Here is a 20615-nt window from a genome sequence, read left to right on the forward strand (position 1 = left end):
GTATCCTTAAAAATAATAGCAGTGGTCAGAAGCCAAGAAATCCAAACATCAGGAAAAAAAGGAAAAGACACAAAGCTGGAGCTGCTGTGAGACCAGAAGCTTCTCCATTTCTACTGCTGGGGCTGGCCAATCCAACGTCTGTATAATCAGGTGGCCCCGCCTCCTTGGGCTCTACATTCAGGAGACAGGGCAGACACGTACAATGTTTGTGTGACACAGGATTAAAATACCACCGTCCACCTCATTAAGGAAGCCGGCACCTCATTGTAGTCTTCACTGAGTGCTGTGAATAATTCTGTTAAATTACAAGTATACTGTAGGTGACACTAAGTACTGAATACTCAACTGGTACTCCTATAAGTGCAGAAAATGAGAGCAAAGTCACCATTTTAGGGAGCTCGGCCAACTGGCTGCTTACCCGCTTCAGGGTTTTCTATGGTGAAATCAGGGCTGAACTGAACCTGTCAAAAAAAAAACCAAAAATGTCCAGTTATTAGTGTCCAGGAGACTCTTTGTTGACCTACTTCATATGTTTAACATATTTGGAAGACCACCTAGCACTGCTATGCCCACTAAACACAATGACAAAAAAAAATAAATATAATTTGCATTTATATAGCGCTTTTCTCACTACTCAAGGTGCTCAGCAATTGAAGGTTAAGGGCCTTGCTCAAGGGCCCAACAGAGCAGAGTCCCTACTGGCATTTAAGGGATTCAACAAGTCTGAAAAGATTTTTGCAGTTGGTGACATCAACAGATGAAAGGGAAGGCAGAATAAAAATGCATTCTTTTCAATCAACGCCTTTAATTTTCTTGTCTGATATTTTCCACAGGAAGCCTACGTGATGGCCAGCGTTGAGAATCCGCATGTCTGCAGGCTGCTGGGGATCTGTCTGACGTCCACGGTCCAACTGATTACGCAGCTCATGCCCTATGGCTGCCTGCTGGACTACGTGAAGGAGAACAAGGACAACATCGGGTCTCAGTACCTCCTCAACTGGTGTGTGCAGATTGCAAAGGTAAGGCCACCACACTGTAGATGACAATCAAAATGACGATGTACACGGTAGAGACAAGGTTAAGAGTTTTGATTAGCAGCACACAAGATGGTTGAAAAAGGTGAAGGCCTCAAAAAAAAAATACTAAATGCCTGGTCTGCAATCCAAAAGCAGGCTTCACCCCAGGCAGCCTGACCCTAAACTCAAAAGGCAGGCTTCAAGGCCTAATAATGGTCTTGGGCTTTTAAAGTTTAAAAAAAAAAAACTTTAAATGTTCTAAATTTCCAAAGATGCCTTCATAATGTGAGGTCTAAAGTACAAAGCCACAGAACAATACTTATAAATGAAGAGTTTATTTATATTAGCAAAAAAGACTTGGAAAGGTAAGGAAAAAGACAAAAAGAAATAAGCAGAAACGAGCTGCCTAAACAGGAAATGGAACGAGCAGAAAAATCCGACCACACCACTCAGAGATACTGAACTCCCAACAGCCCTCAATGAGCCACTGAAGGGCTCATTTACTCCCCCTGAATAGAAAGGTGGAGGGCGGTCCTTCAGAGGTGAGGTCACGGCAGCCCCGCCTTTTGGAAGGTTCCTCCCACAGAGAAAAAACAACTCCGTTTTTTTTTTTTTTTAATTAAAACATGGCAGTGTGGATGGACGTAGCCTAAGTGAGACCGTCTCCCATGGCTGTAACAATGGGATGGTTGTAAATATTTTCTGATTTGGATTGTTGTTGATAGAAATAAACCTGTTTGATTTTTTGCCCAGTGAACCGTCAGTGCGGTTTTGTTCTTCACGTAAAGGAAGAGGCATTACAGTGTTAGTGTAAAGAATTAATTTGTGATTGTGCTCATTCCAAAGAAAGGCTGTAACATTAAGTTGGTTTTCTGGATTTGGTTCAGATATGAAAGATCGGATGTCAAACAAACTAACATCATTTGCGAAAAGGCGATAGCCGTTAAAAGTGGCAGCACGTCCAGTTTGTTTCCATTCTTATAACATTCATCCTATATCCTAACTACAGGGTCACGGGGTTCTGCTGGAGCCAATCCCAGCCAACACAGGGCACAAGGCAGGAAAGAAACCCCGGACAGGGTGTCAGCCCACCGCAGGGCACACACACACACACCAAGCACACAATAGGGACAATTTAGAATCGCCAATCCACCTAACCTGCATGTCTTTGGACTGTCGGAGGAAACTCACTCAGACACGGGGAGAACATGCAAACTCCACGCAGGGAGGACCCGGGAATTGAACCATTCTTAAAACAGAAACCGCAAAATAGAAAGCAGAGCGAAAAAGCATAGGACAAAGTTAAAGCCGGTCCTCGACCAACAGCTCCCAAGTATTCTTCACCCTGCTTGCTCACAGATGAAGTAGTGTGCTTGGCCCCCTGTTTTGATAGCAAAGCAGAAACATACATAGGCATCAGAAACATCGTGGGCCCCTGTACTCCTGGGGCCCCCCGGCCAGTTAAGATAGATAGATACTTTATTAATCCATCCATTTTCTCAACCCGCTGAATCCGAACACAGGGTCACGGGGGTCTGCTGGAGCCAATCCCAGCCAACACAGGGCACAAGGCAGGAACCAATCCCGGGCAGGGTGCCAACCCACCGCAGGACACACACAAACACACCCACACACCAAGCACACACTAGGGCCAATTTAGAATCGCCAATCCACCTAACCTGCATGTCTTTGGACTGTGGGAGGAAACCGGAGCGCCCGGATGAAACCCACGCAGACACGTGGGGGAACATGCAAACTCCACGCAGGGAGGGCCCGGGAAGCGAACCCAGATACTTTATTAATCCCAAGGGGAAATTCACTTACTCCAGCAGCACCTTACTGATACAAAAAAACAATATTAAATTAAAGATTGATAATAATGCAGGTAAAAACAGATAATAACTTTGTATAATGTTAACGTTTACCCCCATCTGCAGCATCTTATTGCAGATGTTGAAGATTAATTAAGATGGCCCTGCCTGCTTCAGCATGGACCACACAAGGTGCGCTCGAGTTTATATTGTATATCCCGTTAGAGAGGCGATTACGGTAGGAGCAGAGCGTGCCTTGCCTCGGGCTAGGGGTAGAAAACACTGGAGCGTCCCATCACGCCTTCTTACCCTGGATCCATAATTGAGAAGACAACGAGCAGGCGGCCTGTAACAGGAGGTCAGAGGGAGCATCTCTGCAGGCGGCACACACCAGAGACCAGCAGTTATAGTAGAGAGAAGGAGCCGGCTGGTGTGCTCTGCAAGCTAAACTCTTTATATTTAAACAGAAAAGAAAACTAAAAGTCACCTGTGGTGAAGATGTGTCTTAGGGTATAGGAAAGAGCAGTGAGGGAGGTGAGAAAAAGAAAAAAGTTGTAAAGACAACAGCCAAAAATGTAAGGAAAGGCACCTGTAAGTGATGTGAAGGGAATGTGGAGGTCACAGGAGAGAACAACGAGGGCTGCAACTGTAAAAACAAGTTACACAAAAAAAAAAAAATACAGAAAAACATTTTCTTATTTTGAACCTTTTCTCATTGACAATAAAAAACGTATATAAAATATACACTCTGTGGAGTTGTGACTTCTGAAGTTTCTAATTTTAATGTTTATTTAATATTTGGAATTTTATTTGCAAGAATGGAATTTCTTAATGTCTTAATTTTATTTATTTTCACAATGCCTTCTGATAGGTCACATGACATGGTGAGTCACACTGATGGCATAAATATGATGGCATTCACACAACGCGTTACTCTGTGTAATCCCGTGATGTGACAGGGCCTTAAAAATGCCTAATTACATTATATTTTATCAGTTAATTAATGAGAAACTTCACTCTGTAAAGGCCATCATTCGTCCTGCTGCTCTGCATATCCGTTGTCCTGTTGTCAAACCTCATGTGTAGTTTTAGTGCAAGAGGAGTTTGTCCATTCTCCCCATCTTGCATTAGTTGCTTTGCACTTCCCCAATACTCACCTACATCTTAACATGTCTGATGTTTTTGGCAGGGTATGAATTACCTGGAAGAACATCGCTTGGTACATCGAGACCTGGCTGCCAGGAACGTGCTGGTGAAGACCCCTCAACATGTGAAGATCACCGACTTTGGACTGGCAAAGCTGCTGAACGCTGAGGAGAAAGAATATCACGCAGATGGAGGGAAGGTACGAGCTATCGGGCAGCCCCAGTCACAGGGCGTGTGTGCCAACATTGTTTTATTTGGTCGGCCATAGATAGATAGGAAAAACACTATATAGATAGATAGATATAAAGGCACTATATAATAGATAGAGGTTATGTGAAAGGCACTATATAATACATAGATAGATGTGAAATGTGCTATATAATAGATAGGTGGATATGAAAGGCAGCATATAACATAGATAGACATGGAAGGCGCTATATAGTAGATAGATGGATAAAAGGCATTATTGATAGATAGATATTAAAGACACTATATGATAGATAGATGGTTATGGAAGGTAGTATATAACATAGATACTGTAGATAGATAGAATATGTGAAAGTAACTATATCATTGGATAGATAGATAAATGTGAAAGGTGCTATACGACTGATAGATAGATGTGAAAGGCGCTATATGACTGATAGATAGATGTGAAAGGCGCTATATGACATAGATAGATAGGTAGATAGATGTGAAAGGCACTATATAACTGATAGATGTGAAAGGTGCTATATGACTGATAGATAGATAGATGTGAAAGGTGCTATACGACTGATAGATAGATGTGAAAGGCGCTATATAACTGATAGATAGATAGATGTGAAAGGCGCTATATGACTGATAGATGTGAAAGGCGCTATATGACATAGGTAGATAGATGTGAAAGGCACTATATGATAGATGTGAAAGGTGCTATATGACTGATAGATAGATAGATGTGAAAGGCGCTATATGACTGATAGATAGATGTGAAAGGCGCTATATGACATAGATAGATAGGTAGATAGATGTGAAAGGCACTATATAACTGATAGATAGATGTGAAAGGTGCTATATGACTGATAGATAGATGTGAAAGGCGCTATATGACTGATAGATAGATAGATAGATGTGAAAGGTGCTATATGACTGATAGATGTGAAAGGCGCTATATAACTGATAGATAGATGTGAAAGGCGCTATATAACTGATTGATAGATGGATGTGAAATGCGCTATATAACTGATAGATAGATGTGAAAGGCGCTGTATAACTGATAGATAGATAGCACTATTTTTGTAATTTGGGTTTTTACATAAGCTTATTAAATGATTGTTTGATTGATTGATAAAAACTGCGTTGGGCTGGCGCACTGCCCAGGGTTTGTTTCCTCCTAAATGAATGCTTTTTCAAAAGTTTTTTTTAATTGAGTCCTGTGATTTTTTTAAAAAGTTTTGGACAGATCCTGTAAGCGAGAATTTGATTTTTTCCAATTTCAAATAAAGCAGAACATCAGTTACCCATCGACCTGGCTTAACAACAAATATAACTGTTCAGTGGTGTGACGGATGGCTGGGGACCATGCCTGGTTGGGATGCCCCTTCATCACATCTGCCAGGGGGACAAGGGTGGGAAGCCCAGTATCTCCCCCTGGACGCTAGATGGCAGCCTCCCTGGGTTGCAGCGGTGCCTCGAACTCCCCCAGGGCTTCATGGGGATTGGAGTTCTGTACAGCTCTGTGAGGTTCCGCAGGCGCCACCAGGGGGTGCTGCAGCAGCAGCGGCTGGCCCCTTTTGGGCACTGGTTTCACCTTACCCGGAAGTGCAGCCGGATGTCGCTAATCAACCACCTGGAGCACTTCCGGGTGCCTGATAAAAGGGAGCCAGCAACCACCACTCGATGGCCAGAGTCGGGTGGAAGGAGGACAAAGCTGTGGAGGAGTGGTGGTGAAAGAGAGAGAGAGGGGAGTGTGGTGCCTCAGTGCTTGGGACTGTGTTGTGACTGGAGGGATTACGGGGAAGACGTGCCCTCCAGCTGAAGAAAAATAAAAAATCTTTTTTTGTATACGTGCCTCCTGTGTCAAACTCTGTGCCAGGTCGGGCACAATATAGCGCCTTTCTTACAGTGGTTAGTAGCAACTCCATGTTGTTACCAAAATTCTGTTGAAAAACCTGTGATGTTTACCCCTAGATATTTAAACTGTTCCAATAAAATGAATGACCTGTACCTGGAGGATTTTAAAGCATTGTGCTGCCCCACCACTTGATTGGCATGCTAAGAATTTGCTCAGTGAGTGTATTTGCTGCCGCCTGTGAGTGTGTGCACATCACGTACAGTGGCTCACTGCCTTTTTTGTTTTTCCTCTTTGCTTTACGTTTCACGTCCTTCCTTTTTTCCTCTTTCCCAGGTTCCCATTAAGTGGATGGCCTTGGAATCCATTTTGCACAGAATTTACACCCATCAGAGTGACGTGTGGAGTTACGGTAAGTCCATCACTCTTTTTTTTCCGTCAGTCAGTCATTTTCCAACCCGCCATATCGTAACTACAGGGTCACGGGGGTCTGCTGGAGCCAATGCCGGCCAGCACAGGGCACAAGGCAGGAACAAACCCCGGGCAGGGTGCCATCCCACCGCAGGGCACACACACACACACCAAGCACACACTAGGGACAATTTAGGATCACCAATGTACCTAACCTGCATGTCTTTGGAGGAAACCCACGCAGACACTGTGCCGCTCCTCTTTTTATTTTTTTAATCATTTTTTTCCTTCTCACTTATTCATTTTTACAAAAATGTGACCACCGCATACTTTATGATAGGCACAATATAAAAATAAAGACTGGGAATTAAACAAAATTCCCAAGTCACTAACCAGTCCAGCAGCTTTCAGCCCCACTGTGAACGTCACCACCAGAAAAGCCGGATACAATCTCCCGGTTTCCCAATTTTCTTTTCGCTTCACAGCTGGCCTTTTAACAAGCTGCACTTGCACAATGGCCGCCTTTGTGTCCTTAGAACTCTGACAGCTCTCAAATGGACTCTGCTCAATAACTGAGCCGCTTTTTTCTTTTAAAGTCACAAAGCACAAGTGAGACAATCCTGATGAGCCCAGGGTCTCCTTGGACACCCACGGCATCGGCGGGCCGCAGCCAAAACCATAAATAAATAAAAGTAGAAGAAGAGCTTTCATGTTTTGATTTATACTTTCTCTTTCAATCATCAAGGGTATTTATGGCCGTTTCTACATGTGTACGTAACGTGGATTATGCACCGAGGAGCTTTTGGGATTGGCACTATATAAAAGAATGAATGAATTATTAATAATTAATAAATGTGGTCATCAAATAAACTTCAGTAGCATAAAGAGTGTGAGGAACGAGTAAAGCCTGAGGGAGCTACACAAGGGAAAGATGTCCGGATCACCTCAATAAACCTCACGGTACGCCGGAAAGGACGGGTGTGTAGATGAAGAGCGGAGAAATGCAGGATTAAATCATCAGCTGCGCTGCAGAAATAGAATATAAACTGATTAAATATTAAAGAATGAGCCACACCATATGAAATGCTGATTGAGTACACTGTGTAAAACATGGACTGGAAAATCAGTTCTTAAAGTATGAAATATGCTACATAATAAAAAATATCAGCTGATAAGTTTTTACAAAATAAATAAACAATAAATAAAAAACAGATTAATAAACCAGCCACTATGTAAGACAAACTGAAAATCAATATTTACATTTGAAATGTGCTACATTCCATAAATAGGAGCTGACCGATAATGAGATTATGTGAGGCGCTATATAAAATGAAGATGTAAGAGTATATGAGCCACTGTGTACTACAGATTGGAAAATCCATTTTAAAGTTTAAAATATGCTACGTTACCTAAATGTTAGCTGTTCAATATTTACACAACGCAAGATGCTATCAAAAATGTAGATTGAGTATATCAGCCACTATGAAAGACAGATTGGAAAATCCATTTTTAAATCTGAAATTTGCTACATTACATAAAATGAGCTGAACAATAATGACAATTATATAAGGCGCTATATAAAACAAAAACAGTATATCATCCACTATGTAAGACAAACTGAAAGCCTATATTTAAATTTAAAACATGCTACATAATAAATATTTGCTGATCAATAATGACATTGTGAATTGGATAATCAATTTATAAATCTGAAATTTGCTACATTAGATAAAATGAGCTGAACAATAATATGAGGCGCTATATAAAATGAAAACAGTATATCAGTCACTATGTAAGACAAACTGAAAGCCTATATTTAAATTTAAAATATGTTACATAATAAATATTTTCTAATCAATAGTTACATTACTGCGGTGGGTTGGCACCCTGCCCGGGATTGGTTCCTGCCTTGTGCCCTGTGTTGGCTGGGATTGGCTCCAGCAGACCCCCGTGACCCTGTGTTCGGATTCAGCAGGTTGGGTAATGGATGGATGGATAGAATTGGAAAATCAATTTTTTAAATCTGAAATTTGCTACATTAGATAAAATGAGCTGAACAATAATATAAGGCGCTATATAAAATGAAAACAGTATATCAGCCACTATGTAAGACAAACTGAAAGCCCATATTTAAATTTAAAATATGCTACATAACTAATATTTGCTGATCAATAATTACATTATGAATTGGAAAATAAATTTTTAAATCTGAAATCTACTACACTACATCAATATTAGCTCATCAATTTTATTATAAGTATGATTAAAATACAAAAGGCAATATATAAACTACAGATGAATAAACAAGCCTTTATGTAAGAGAGGTTGAAAATCAATATATAAAATGATGCTTAAGCTCACAAATATGTAAGACACCGATTGGAAAGTCAGTTATTACAGCAGGAAACATACTACCTAATATACATACAAAGCTGATCAATAATTGAAGTTAGTTATGAAAGGCACTATATAAAACGCAACTTAAGTATAAAGGCCACTATAAAAAAAAGACTGGAAAATCATTTTTACTGGAGGGGCAGTGGGAATTGAAGTTTGTTTTTGAGAGGAAGGGTCCTACAGAGACTACATATGTATAAGGTGGGCCCAGAATTCTGCGCTACACCCCTGATGCTACATTACATAAATACGAGCTAATCAATTAAGTACACAAGTCGCTATGAAAGACAGCTGGGGAAACCATTTTTAAAATATGAAATATCCTGCATTACATAAATATTAGCTAATCAGTTATTAAAACATGAAGGGTAATATATGACACACAGGTGAATAAACAAGGCACTATGCAAGAGAGATTGAAAATTAATATTTAAATTTGAATTATGCTACATAACAAATATTTGCTGATTTAATAATTAAATTGTGTAAGGTTCTATATAGAATGAGGGATAGGTAAACAGATTGGAAAGTCAATTATTACAGCATGACATATTATACATACTATCCATCCATTATCCAACCAGCTATATCCTAACTACAGGGTCACGGGGGTCTGCTGGAGCCAATCCCAGCCAACACAGGGCGCAAGGCAGGGAACAAACCCCGGGGCAGGGCGCCAGCCCACCACAAATTTATACATACTCGCTGATCAATAATTAAAGTTAGTTATGAAAGACAAAATATAAAATGCAAATTAAGTTTACAAGCCACTATATAAGACAGATTAGAAAATCCTTTTTTATATGCTACATAACATAAATATTAGCTGATCATTTATTAAAGTATGAATTTACAATATTGAGATTAACAGGCCGGCCAGCACATAAGACAGACTGGAAAAATCGACATTTCAGTATGAAGCAGACCATGGAACTTAAATAGACGGGGATCAATTATTAAAGGATGAAGGGCGCTATATAAAACACAGGCCACTGCGCAAGGCACCGACTGGAAAGTCAATTATGAAGAGTGCCAGATGACAGAAGGACTGGGCGGCTGAAGATGAAAGTACGGAGTGTGCGGCACAATACAATCATCAGCTGATCAATTATTAAAGCACGAAGAGCCCAACACAAAATCGAGATGACACAATGGGCGACAGCAGTTAGAAAGTCCGCTGTTAAAATATGAGGAGTATGACGTACAGTAAAGAGTGACAGGCCGATGTTAAAATATGAAGTGTGCTCCATAAGACAAACGTCAGCTGCTCAGATATCACAGTATGAACGGCGCTATATAAAGTGCAGATTGTCGTCCATTGCTGAGGTATGAAGGATACCGAATGTGCGCTGGGTCTTTGGCGTCCTGCTCGGCATCAAGCAGACTGGGAAAATGGAGGAATGGCTGATTATTAAAACCTGGCATGTGCCACAAAACTTAAACACGGTTTGATTCTCAAAATACGTGAGCCAGAAACCGGGCCATCCGTTATTAAAGCTTGAAAGTGCAGATTACATTTACAGACCACCATCAACTGTTATTAAAATAAGAAGAGGATGACATACAAAAAAGACTGAGAGACTGGTAATTAAAACATGGAAGTGGGCTACATAACCGGAATATACTGCGCAGTCGGTGTGAAAGGCACTGAGTAAAGGGTTAGATTTGAAAAAAGAAATGTACTGCGTAACATCCCTATTAGCTCAACAAATTATTCAAGTACTGTATGTAGGGCGCCATATGAAATACAGATTGAGAACATCAGCCCCTCTTCAAAATGGAGTTTTTAAAGTCGATTATTGAGGCAGGAGGACTGCTAAGTGAAAAATAGGTTTGAGTGTCTGATTATTACAACAAAACGTTTATTGAATCACTTATCAAGTGTGTAGACGGCTGTATAAAATAACAGTGTGGTTATTAATCATTAAAGTATACTTTTGCACTATAAAGCATTGATATCGAGTTTTAAGCACCAACGAGTTTGATGAATTGACCTATCAAGGTGCACAGAAAAGGAGGTCACGAAATTATTAAAACATGAAGAGCACAATCTATCAAACATTACTTATTAAGGCATGGAAGGCAAAATTCATTTGATCGATAATTCAAGTGTAAAAAAACATGAAGTCGGCACTGAAAGGCGCTATACAGCGCCCTCTAAAAGCCCCGATCTCTTGGAGTCGCCCTTTCTGCTCATCGTTTTCCGCACATCCTCCTGCTCGGGTCTCACCCTGCATGCACGGTTTGGAGGCGCTGCTGCGGACTCCCCTCACAGGCGCTAAAGTGACACGTCACGTGGCAGCCTTTCTACTTGTCTCATTGCGGTGAGCGCCCGCGATAAATACGTTGCCCACTCTTAACTGTCACAAAACGGGCCGTTCCGTGTTGTATGACGAGACACACCGTGATGTGAGGCGAAACACATGGCAGGCTACTGTTGCTGCTGCTGTTGTTGCTCCTTCTCCTACCGCTCCGCCCTCAGGCTATCATTTGCCAGCCCGCCCCTCGTAGCTCCTGCAGGTCCGGAGGTGCGGAGAGGAAAAGATGAACTGCCATTCTGCTGACTTGACAATCTGCCTTTACCTGTTGAAACCTGCGGATAAGAAGGAATGAATCCATCCGTTCAGCCCTGTCAACGCGGTAATTACGCCCGCCAGGGAAGGGGAAACCACCAAAACCTTGGAATTGTACCATCGGATTATTGCTTCATTTTTTTGTTTAGATTGACGCTTTTTGTTTTGAAATGTTTTGTTGGCGGAGAACTTTGTCAATCAGTCTTTTATATAGCGCCTTTCCATCTATGAACTCAATCACATGTCAATTTAACAAGGAAAAAAAAAAACTTTCAGCGACACATGGGACTTTAAAAGAAGTTCTGTGGTGGACTGGCGCCCCCTGTGGGTGATGATGTTACATGGCATGAGTCTGTATGGTGTGCAGCACAGATATGCTGGAAATCTACTCGGAGAAAAAGAAGTAGTTCACCTCAATGCAGGACATACCGTGAAGTTTCAGATGTTTGGTATTTAGATAGATAACTAGAAGTGAAAGACACTATATAATAGATTAATGAACATGATAGAGAGATATGAAAGGCATTGTATGATAGATAAATTAACATAATAGAGAAAATATGAAGGGTACTATATGATAGATAGGTAGGTAAATGTGAAAGGTACTATATGATTGATTGGCAGATAGATATGAAAGACGCTATATAACAATCAATTATATACTGTCTTTTGCATCTCTCTGTTATATAGCTTTTTTCTTATCTATATATCTGTCTTTCAGTCATATAGTGCTTTTCATATTTCCTTCTGTGTATTATATTTATTTGTCTGTTATATAGTGCCTATCACAACTATCTATAATAGTGTATTTGATATGATATAGTGCAATTATCTATCTATCTATCTATCTATCTATCTATCATATAGTGCCTTTCATCTATCTGACTATCTATTATGTAGTGCCTTTCATTATCTATCTATCGATCTATCTATCTATCTATCATATAGTGCCTTTCATCTATCTGACTATCTATTATATAGTGCCTTTCATTATCTATCTATCGATCGATCGATCTATCATATAGTGCCTTTCATCTATCTGACTATCTATTATATAGTGCCTTTCATTATCTATCTATCTATCTATCTATCTATCTAGTGCCTTTTCTCTATCTGTCTGTCTGTCTATCTATCAATCATATAGTGCCTTTCATATGATACAGTGTTCTTCCTATCCATATGCCATATAGATGGACAGATAGACAGATGTCTCCCATACTTAAATCCACCACTATGCATTAGGCACATGGCAGGAAACCATCCCAGGGTGGGAGGCCAGTTGATCAAAGGGAACACTTGACAATTTATGGTCACCCGTCATCCTAACTAACATGGATACATTGGGGGTACAGAAATGTAAAACAGATAGGGGAGAATATGCAGGGCCCACAAAGATAGACAGGAAGCAGGATGCGTCATCCTGCACTCACCTCCTTCTCTCTGTTTTATCAGATGCCAAATCCAACTCCTTAATGGCTACAAATCCCCATAACATTTGATAATTTTAATAAGCTCCATGTGTCTTTCTTTAGGTGTGACAGTGTGGGAGTTGATGACTTTTGGCTCAAGGCCCTATGACGGCATCCCAGCGAGTGGAATTGCAAGCATTTTGGAAAAAGGAGAGCGCCTCCCACAGCCTCCCATCTGCACCATTGATGTCTACATGATTATGGTCAAATGTAAGTCATGTTTTTGATTGTGGCAAGAAAAAGTGTGTGAACCCTTTGGAAAGACCTGATCTGATCTTCATGGATGTCACAAGTATAGCCAAGTGCGATACGCTCAGACTACTAACTTACAACTCTGTCATGTCTTTATTGAGCACATTCATCAGACACTCAGTGTGCTACGGAAAACATCAGTGAACCTGTGGATTTAATAACTGGACAAACCTCCTTTGGCAGAAGCGAGTAAATCCAACCTGTCCAAAGTTCAGGAGGAATTTTAGACTCTTCTTCACTGCAGAACTGCCTCACCTCAGCCATCTTCTTAGCTTGTCTGGTGTGAACGGCTCTCTTGACGTCATTCCACACCATCTCTTTTAGGTTAAGGTCTGGGATCTGACTGAGCGGATTGAAGCCATTCTGTAGTAGATGGACTTCAATGTGTAGGGTTATTGTCCTGCTGGATCACCCAACTTCTACTGAGCTTCGGCTGGTGGGCAGCCACCATACATCATCCTGCATCATCTATCTACAGTGCATCCGGAAAGTATTCCCAGCGCTTCATCACTTTTTCCACATTTTGTTATGTTACAGCCTTATTCCAAAATGGATTAAATTCATTTTTTTTCCTTAGAATTCTACACACAACACCCCATAATGACAACGTGAAAAAAGTTTACTTGAGGTTTTTGCAAATTTATTAAAAATAAAAAAACTGAGAAAGCACATGTCCATAAGTATTCACAGCCTTTGCCATGAAGCTCCAAATTGAGCTCAGGTGCCTCCTGTTTCCCCTGATCATCCTTGAGATGTTTCTGCAGCTTCATTGGAGTCCACCTGTGGTAAATTCAGTTGGTTGGACCTGATTTGGAAAGGCACACACCTGTCTATAGAAGGTCCCACAGTTGACAGTTCATGTCAGAGCACAAACCAAGCATGAAGTCAAAGGAATTGTCTGTAGACCTCCGAGACAGGATTGTCTCAAGGCACAAATCTGGGGAAGGTTACAGAAAAATTTCTGCTGCTTTGAAGGTCCCAATGAGCACAGTGGTCTCCATCATCTGTAAGTGGAAGAAGTTCGAAACCACCAGGACTCTTCCTAGAGCTGGCCGGCCATCTAAACTGAGCGATCGGGGGAGAAGGGCCTTAGTCGGGGAGGTGACCAATAACCCGATGTTCACTCTGTCAGAGCTCCAGAGGTCCTCTGTGGAGAGAGGAGGACCTTCCAGAAAGACAACCATCTCTGCAGCAATCCACCAATCAGGCCTGTATGGTAGAGTGGCCAGACGGAAGCCACTCCTTAGTAAAAGGCACATGGCAGCCCACCTGGAGTTTGCCAAAAGGCACCTGAAGGACTCTGAGACCATGAGAAAGAAAATTCTCTGGTCTGATGAGAACAAAGATTGTTCTCTTTGGTGTGAATGCCAGGCGTCACGTTTGGAGGAAACCAGGCACCGCTCATCACCAGGCCAATACCATCCCTACAGTGAAGCATGGTGGTGGCAGCATCATGCTGTGGGAATGAGAGACTAGTCAGGATAAAGGGAAAGATGACTGCAGCAATGTACAGAGACATCCTGGATGAAAACCTGCTCCAGAGCGCTCTTGACCTCAGACTGGGGCGACGGTTCATCTTTCAGCAGGACAACGACCCTAAGCACACAGCCAAGATATCAAAGGAGTGGCTTCAGGACAACTCTGTGAATGTCCTTGAGTGGCCCAGCCAGAGCCCAGACTTGAATCCGATTGAACATCTCTGGAGAGATCTTAAAATGGCTGTGCACCGATGCTTCCCATCCAACCTGATGGAGCTTGAGAGGTGCTGCAAAGAGGAATGGGCCAAACTGGCCAAGGATAGGTGTGCCAAGCTTGTGGCAGCATATTCAAAAAGACTTGAGGCTGGAATTGCTGCCAAAGGGGCATTGACAAAGTATTGAGCAAAGGCTGTGAATACTTATGGACATGTGCTTTCTCAGTTTTTTTATTTTTAATAAATTTGCAAAAACCCCAAGTAAATGTTTTTCATGTTGCCATTATGGGGTGTTGTGTGTAGAATTCTGAGGGAAAAAATGAATTTAATCCATTTTTAAATAAGGCTGGAACATAACAAAATGTGGAGAAAGTGATGTGCCGTGAATACTTTCCGGATGCACTCTATCTATCTATCTATCTATCTATCTATCTATCTATCTATCTATCTATCTATCATTTTCCCAATATACGCTGTCCATTGTGAATTGAAGTCCTCTCGGTGACTTTGCCCCAGTCAGAAACTTGGCCCACCAATTCTATGTGATCTGTGTAATTCCATGGCAGACCTCCTCACCTTAAACCTCTGACTGTTTTTGTTTAATGAATCAAGCTGCTCTCAGCTCAAAATGGGGACAAAGGATCTTTCAACTGATTTCCTGTCACTCACACCAAATTCCGAAGGGGGACCACCCCCTTGTCACAACTTATGGTCTTACCCACTCAGTTGTTTCAAGCAACCCCACATTGCCACTTCTGGCTCTGCCACAGGTTCATTGCAGTAACAGGCCTCTCCTCATAAACACAGAACATCTTGATTTCCACCTGATTGCTGCTTCAATTGAACATTTGCTTTATGTGGTCCCGAGTGCTTTCGAAAAAATGTCCTCTTCTCAAATGGATGTTGAGATTTTATGTCATGTACAGTGGTGTGAAAAACTATTTGCCCCCTTCCTGATTTCTTATTCTTTTGCATGTTTGTCACACAAAATGTTTCTGATCATCAAACACATTTAACCATTAGTCAAATATAACACAAGTAAACACAAAATGCAGTTTGTAAATGGTGGTTTTTGTTATTTAGGGAGAAAAAAAAATCCAAACCTACATGGCCCTGTGTGGAAAAGTAATTGCCCCCTGAACCTAATAACTGGTTGGGCCACCCTTAGCAGCAATAACTGCAATCAAGCGTTTGCGATAACTTGCAATGAGTCTTTAACAGCGCTCTGGAGGAATTTTGGCCCACTCATCTTTGCAAAATTGTTGTAATTCAGCTTTATTTGAGGGTTTTCTAGCATGAACCGCCTTTTTAAGGTCATGCCATAGCATCTCAATTGGATTCAGGTCAGGACTTTGACTAGGCCACTCCAAAGTCTTCATTTTGTTTTTCTTCAGCCATTCAGAGGTGGATTTGCTGGTGTGTTTTGGGTCATTGTCCTGTTGCAGCACCCAAGATCGCTTCAGCTTGAGTTGACGAACAGATGGCCGGATATTCTCCTTCAGGATTTTTTGGTAGACAGTAGAATTCATGGTTCCATCTATCACAGCAAGCCTTCCAGGTCCTGAAGCAGCAAAATAACCCCAGACCATCACACTACCACCACCATATTTTACTGTTGGTATGATGTTCTTTTTCTGAAATGCTGTGTTCCTTTTACGCCAGATGTAACGGGACATTTGCCTTCCAAAAAGTTCAACTTTTGACTCATCAGTCCACAAGGTATTTTCCCAAAAGTCTTGGCAATCATTGAGATGTTTCTTAGCAAAATTGAGACGAGCCCTAATGTTCTTTTTGCTTAACAGTGGTTTGCGTCTTGGAAATCTGCCATGCAGGCCGTTTTTGCCCAGTCTCTTTCTTATGGTGGAGTCGTGAACACTGACCTTAATTGAGGCAAGTGAGGCCTGCAGTTCTTTAGACGTTGTCCTGGGGTCTTTTGTGACCTCTCGGATGAGTCGTCTCTGCGCTCTTGGGGTAATTTTGGTCGGCCGGCCACTCCTGGGAAGGTTCACCACGGTTCCATGTTTTTGCCATTTGTGGATAATGGCTCTCACTGTGGTTCGCTGGAGTCCCAAAGCTTTAGAAATGGCTTTATAACCTTTACCAGACTGATAGATCTCAATTACTTCTGTTCTCATTTGTTCCTGAATTTCTTTGGATCTTGGCATGATGTCTAGCTTTTGAGGTGCTTTTGGTCTACTTCTCTGTGTCAGGCAGCTCCTATTTAAGTGATTTCTTGATTGAAACAGGTGTGGCAGTAATCAGGCCTGGGGGTGGCTACGGAAATTGAACTCAGGTGTGAAACACCACAGTTAGGTTATTTTTTAACAAGGGGGCAATTACTTTTTCACACAGGGCCATGTAGGTTTGGATTTTTTTTCTCCCTAAATAATAAACACCATCATTTAAAAACTGCATTTTGTGTTTACTTGTGTTATATTTGACTAATGGTTAAATGTGTTTGATGATCAGAAACATTTTGTGTGACAAACATGCAAAAGAATAAGAAATCAGGAAGGGGGCAAATAGTTTTTCACACCACTGTACTTATTTCAGTTGAAGTTGGAAAAGAAAGGAGAATCCCAAAAATAATTCCTAAACAAAAAGGAGTGTGTTCAAAGCACCAACACAATTTCAAATGATACAAAGATTCCAAAATAAGGAAGAAAAACAAAACTAAATACTAACGCCGCCTCAAAAAGAGATCAGAAAATCCACGCTAGGACAACAGCAAATCCATAATTCAAAAGTCATAAACCAAGATGTGAATCAAAATATGTCAGAGATCAGAAAATCCAAATGTAAAGGTAAGAAGACCAGCAAGACTTGTAAACTCTCCAACGGGAAAAGCGAATGACACGAATGGGAGAGCTCAGGCCCACGGCCCTGCGCTGCCCCGGGGTTACAGAATGTGAAGTTACAACAGCCTTCTTCCTTCTTTATTTTATTCCCGAAGTGTGCTCATCTTCAAAGACAGTTGTTTGTCTTCAGTTGTCGTCACCTTTTGTACTTTGCTAAATGTTCTTAACTGATTTGTTTTTTTCTGCTGGACTGTTTTTCAGGCTGGATGATTGATGCTGACAGCAGGCCCAAGTTCCGGGAGCTCATGGCAGAATTCTCCAAAATGGCTCGGGATCCTCCCCGTTATCTTGTCATTCAGGTAAACACTATGATAAGAGAGGTGGTACAGTGGGTTAGCACAGAACTGGGCTTTTACTCCAAACCCATTCCCAGTTGTGTCATGAGTCGGTTCATTTATGAGCCAATCTGCTGTGGACACCAGGGGGCGCTGACAAACACAAGATAAAAGAGCAAATAGTCTTTATTCGTGGGAAACACTTTACAAAACGTGTTTCCCACCACCACAGCCACAAGTACAGTACATGCAATAAGAACCAGATAGCACACTCTTTGTCGTCTTCCTCTCTGTCACTGCCTCCTCCACTCCTCCTCACAAGCACTGTCCACCTTCCTTCTGACTCTTGCTCGTCCTTGTAAGGCAGTCAGCTCATTTTATCTCCCACCTGGGTGTACGTCTGGTCTTTCATACACATGGTCCGAAAGCTCTTCCGTGTGAGATGGAAACCCCATGAAGCAGGGCTCCCCAGTCCATGCAGCACCACCTGACGACCATGTCCCATGCTGCCATGTGGGAATCCAAGGCACCAGACGTTCGGTCATTTGACGTCACTGCAGAATAGGCATAAAGGTCAGGGTCAGGACTTCCAGGTTGTCCAAGTTTGTGGTTTAGAGATTTGGTCTCCCTTCGTGCTTGGAATGTCTTTGCACTTCTTTTTGGTTTACGATTCGAATTAGTGGCTAGGTGTAGTATACACACACCTTTATGTCTAATTTTGTATTTTGACATACAAGTAATCAATTTCTGATATTTGTTTTGCGATTTCTCTTTAAATGAAAACATCGATTTGTAGTACTATCTTGATATTCTTTGTATTTGTGACACTTTTGAGAATTAATCGTGTCTTCCCGCTCAACCGTTTTTTTTGTTTTCCCATGATCTCCCGTTTTATTTTGAAAACGTGAAATGTAATTTAACCCTGTTCTGTTGCAAGAAATGCCACTAAAACCAGCATTTCCCAACCTGTGGCATTGCAGATGAGCCGCGGCCTACCTTGGATGAAACCCCGCCCCCAGCACTCTTGACGATCATGATTGATTCACCAAAGAGGAGGAGCATTGACGATCGCACTTGAGTCCTCCAATTTTCTGACGCTCTGGTGATCGGGCAGTAAGCCTCGACCACCACCCACTTTGACTTGTGCTCAATTCACAAAGGGGGAACCTCCCTCATCTGTGGGTCGGGAAGATGCAGCCATGTGAAAAAATGGGTCATGACATCACAACGGTTGGGAAACGACACCCTAAACATTACCTTAGTCCAGAGTTTCTTAAACTGTTTGTCGCAACCCAGGTTCCTGCTGGTGCGTCGTGAGGCACTGCCGTATGTAATGTGAGCAGATTGTGTGCGCTTTGTGTAATGCGTTGCGGTGGGCTCCCCACACATTGATTACACAATCGTCTTTGTGACGTTGCTCTGATGACAATGGGCAGCAATTCACCGAGAGGGAAACCCCATCGCTCTAATGATCGTCATGGAATGGGTCAGGGCAAGATTGGGTCGTAACAAACAAAAAGATTAGGAAACCAACGTCTGTTCACTTTGTGTCCCTTGCACACCCTCAGCGTAGCTAACACTTCTTATGGTTTGTGGCCTTTTTCATTTTCTCCTTAGGCATCCCTGAAGCTGGAAACCAAATTTTGCTGTCATTTTGGCGGGGGGATTTGCTTCCCATGAAACCTAATCCTGTAATCAGAATTTTAACAAGACCTTTTGTTTCGTAGCTCGTTTCTTTTTTACTGCCTTTACTGGAACCCTTTTGTTTGGTGATAGGCGTTGCAATTTTGCAGAGTATGCGTCTCCATGGAATCCTATCCCATGATGCCGCGTATGTCAAAATGAGGTTTTGTTGTGGAGCTCATTTGGATATAAAGAGTTATATTTTGTTTTTTTGTTGGTCAAGGATTCTGTTCCTGTTATTATTTGCCCGATTTTCCAAATCATTTCAGTGTTGTGTTTTTTGGGGTTTTTTTGTAAATGCCATCTTAGGTCCCCCGAGTGCCACCATGTTTGAGTACCCGTCGTCAGGTCCACATCCCCCATTTCTATGGGCGAGGCCTCAGAGGTCATGATTGGCACGATGGAGGGTTATCTTCCTTATCCAATCTGTGGATAACAAAAACTTCTGTATTTCGTCTTGTCACTGCTTTTTGCAGATGATGTTGTCCTGTTTGCTTCATCAGGCCGTGATCTTCAGCTCTCTCTGGATCGGTTTGCAGCCGAGTGTGAAGCGGCTGGGATGAGAATCAGCACCTCCAAATCCGAGACCATGGTCCTCAGCCAGAAAAGGGTGGAGTGCCTTCTCAGGGTTGGTAGCAAGATCCTGCCCCAAGTGGAGGAGTTCAAGTATCTCGGGGTCTTGTTTACGAGTGAGGGAAGAATGGAGCGTGAGATCAACAGGCGGATCGGTGCGGCGTCCACAGTGATGCGGGCTCTGCATCAGTCTGTCGTGGTGAAAAAGGAGCTGAGCCGTAATGCAAAGCTCTCAATTTACCAGTCGATCTACACTTCTACCCTCACCTATGGTCATGAGCTATGGGTAGTGACCGAAAGAACGAGATCGCGAATACAAACGGCTGAAATGAGTTTCCTCCGCAGGGTGTCTGGGCTTTCCCTTAAAGATAAGGTGAGGGACTCAGAGTAGAGCCACTGTTCCTC

General features: G+C 42.1%; 1 protein-coding gene across 1 annotated transcript in view; it reads left to right on the plus strand.

Annotated features, from left to right (window-relative positions):
• egfra (epidermal growth factor receptor a (erythroblastic leukemia viral (v-erb-b) oncogene homolog, avian)) overlaps positions 1 to 20615 on the plus strand; it is a 260506-nt gene that overhangs the window by 218405 nt on the left and 21486 nt on the right. Inside the window, exons 20-24 of the mRNA XM_028790897.2 lie at positions 834 to 1019; positions 4017 to 4172; positions 6363 to 6438; positions 12940 to 13086; positions 17881 to 17978. Of these exons, the coding sequence (XP_028646730.1) occupies positions 834 to 1019; positions 4017 to 4172; positions 6363 to 6438; positions 12940 to 13086; positions 17881 to 17978 (663 nt within the window). The remainder of the gene's footprint in view (positions 1 to 833; positions 1020 to 4016; positions 4173 to 6362; positions 6439 to 12939; positions 13087 to 17880; positions 17979 to 20615) is intronic.

The sequence above is a fragment of the Erpetoichthys calabaricus genome, chromosome 6 (assembly GCF_900747795.2).
Source record: "Erpetoichthys calabaricus chromosome 6, fErpCal1.3, whole genome shotgun sequence".
NCBI lineage: Eukaryota > Metazoa > Chordata > Cladistia > Polypteriformes > Polypteridae > Erpetoichthys > Erpetoichthys calabaricus.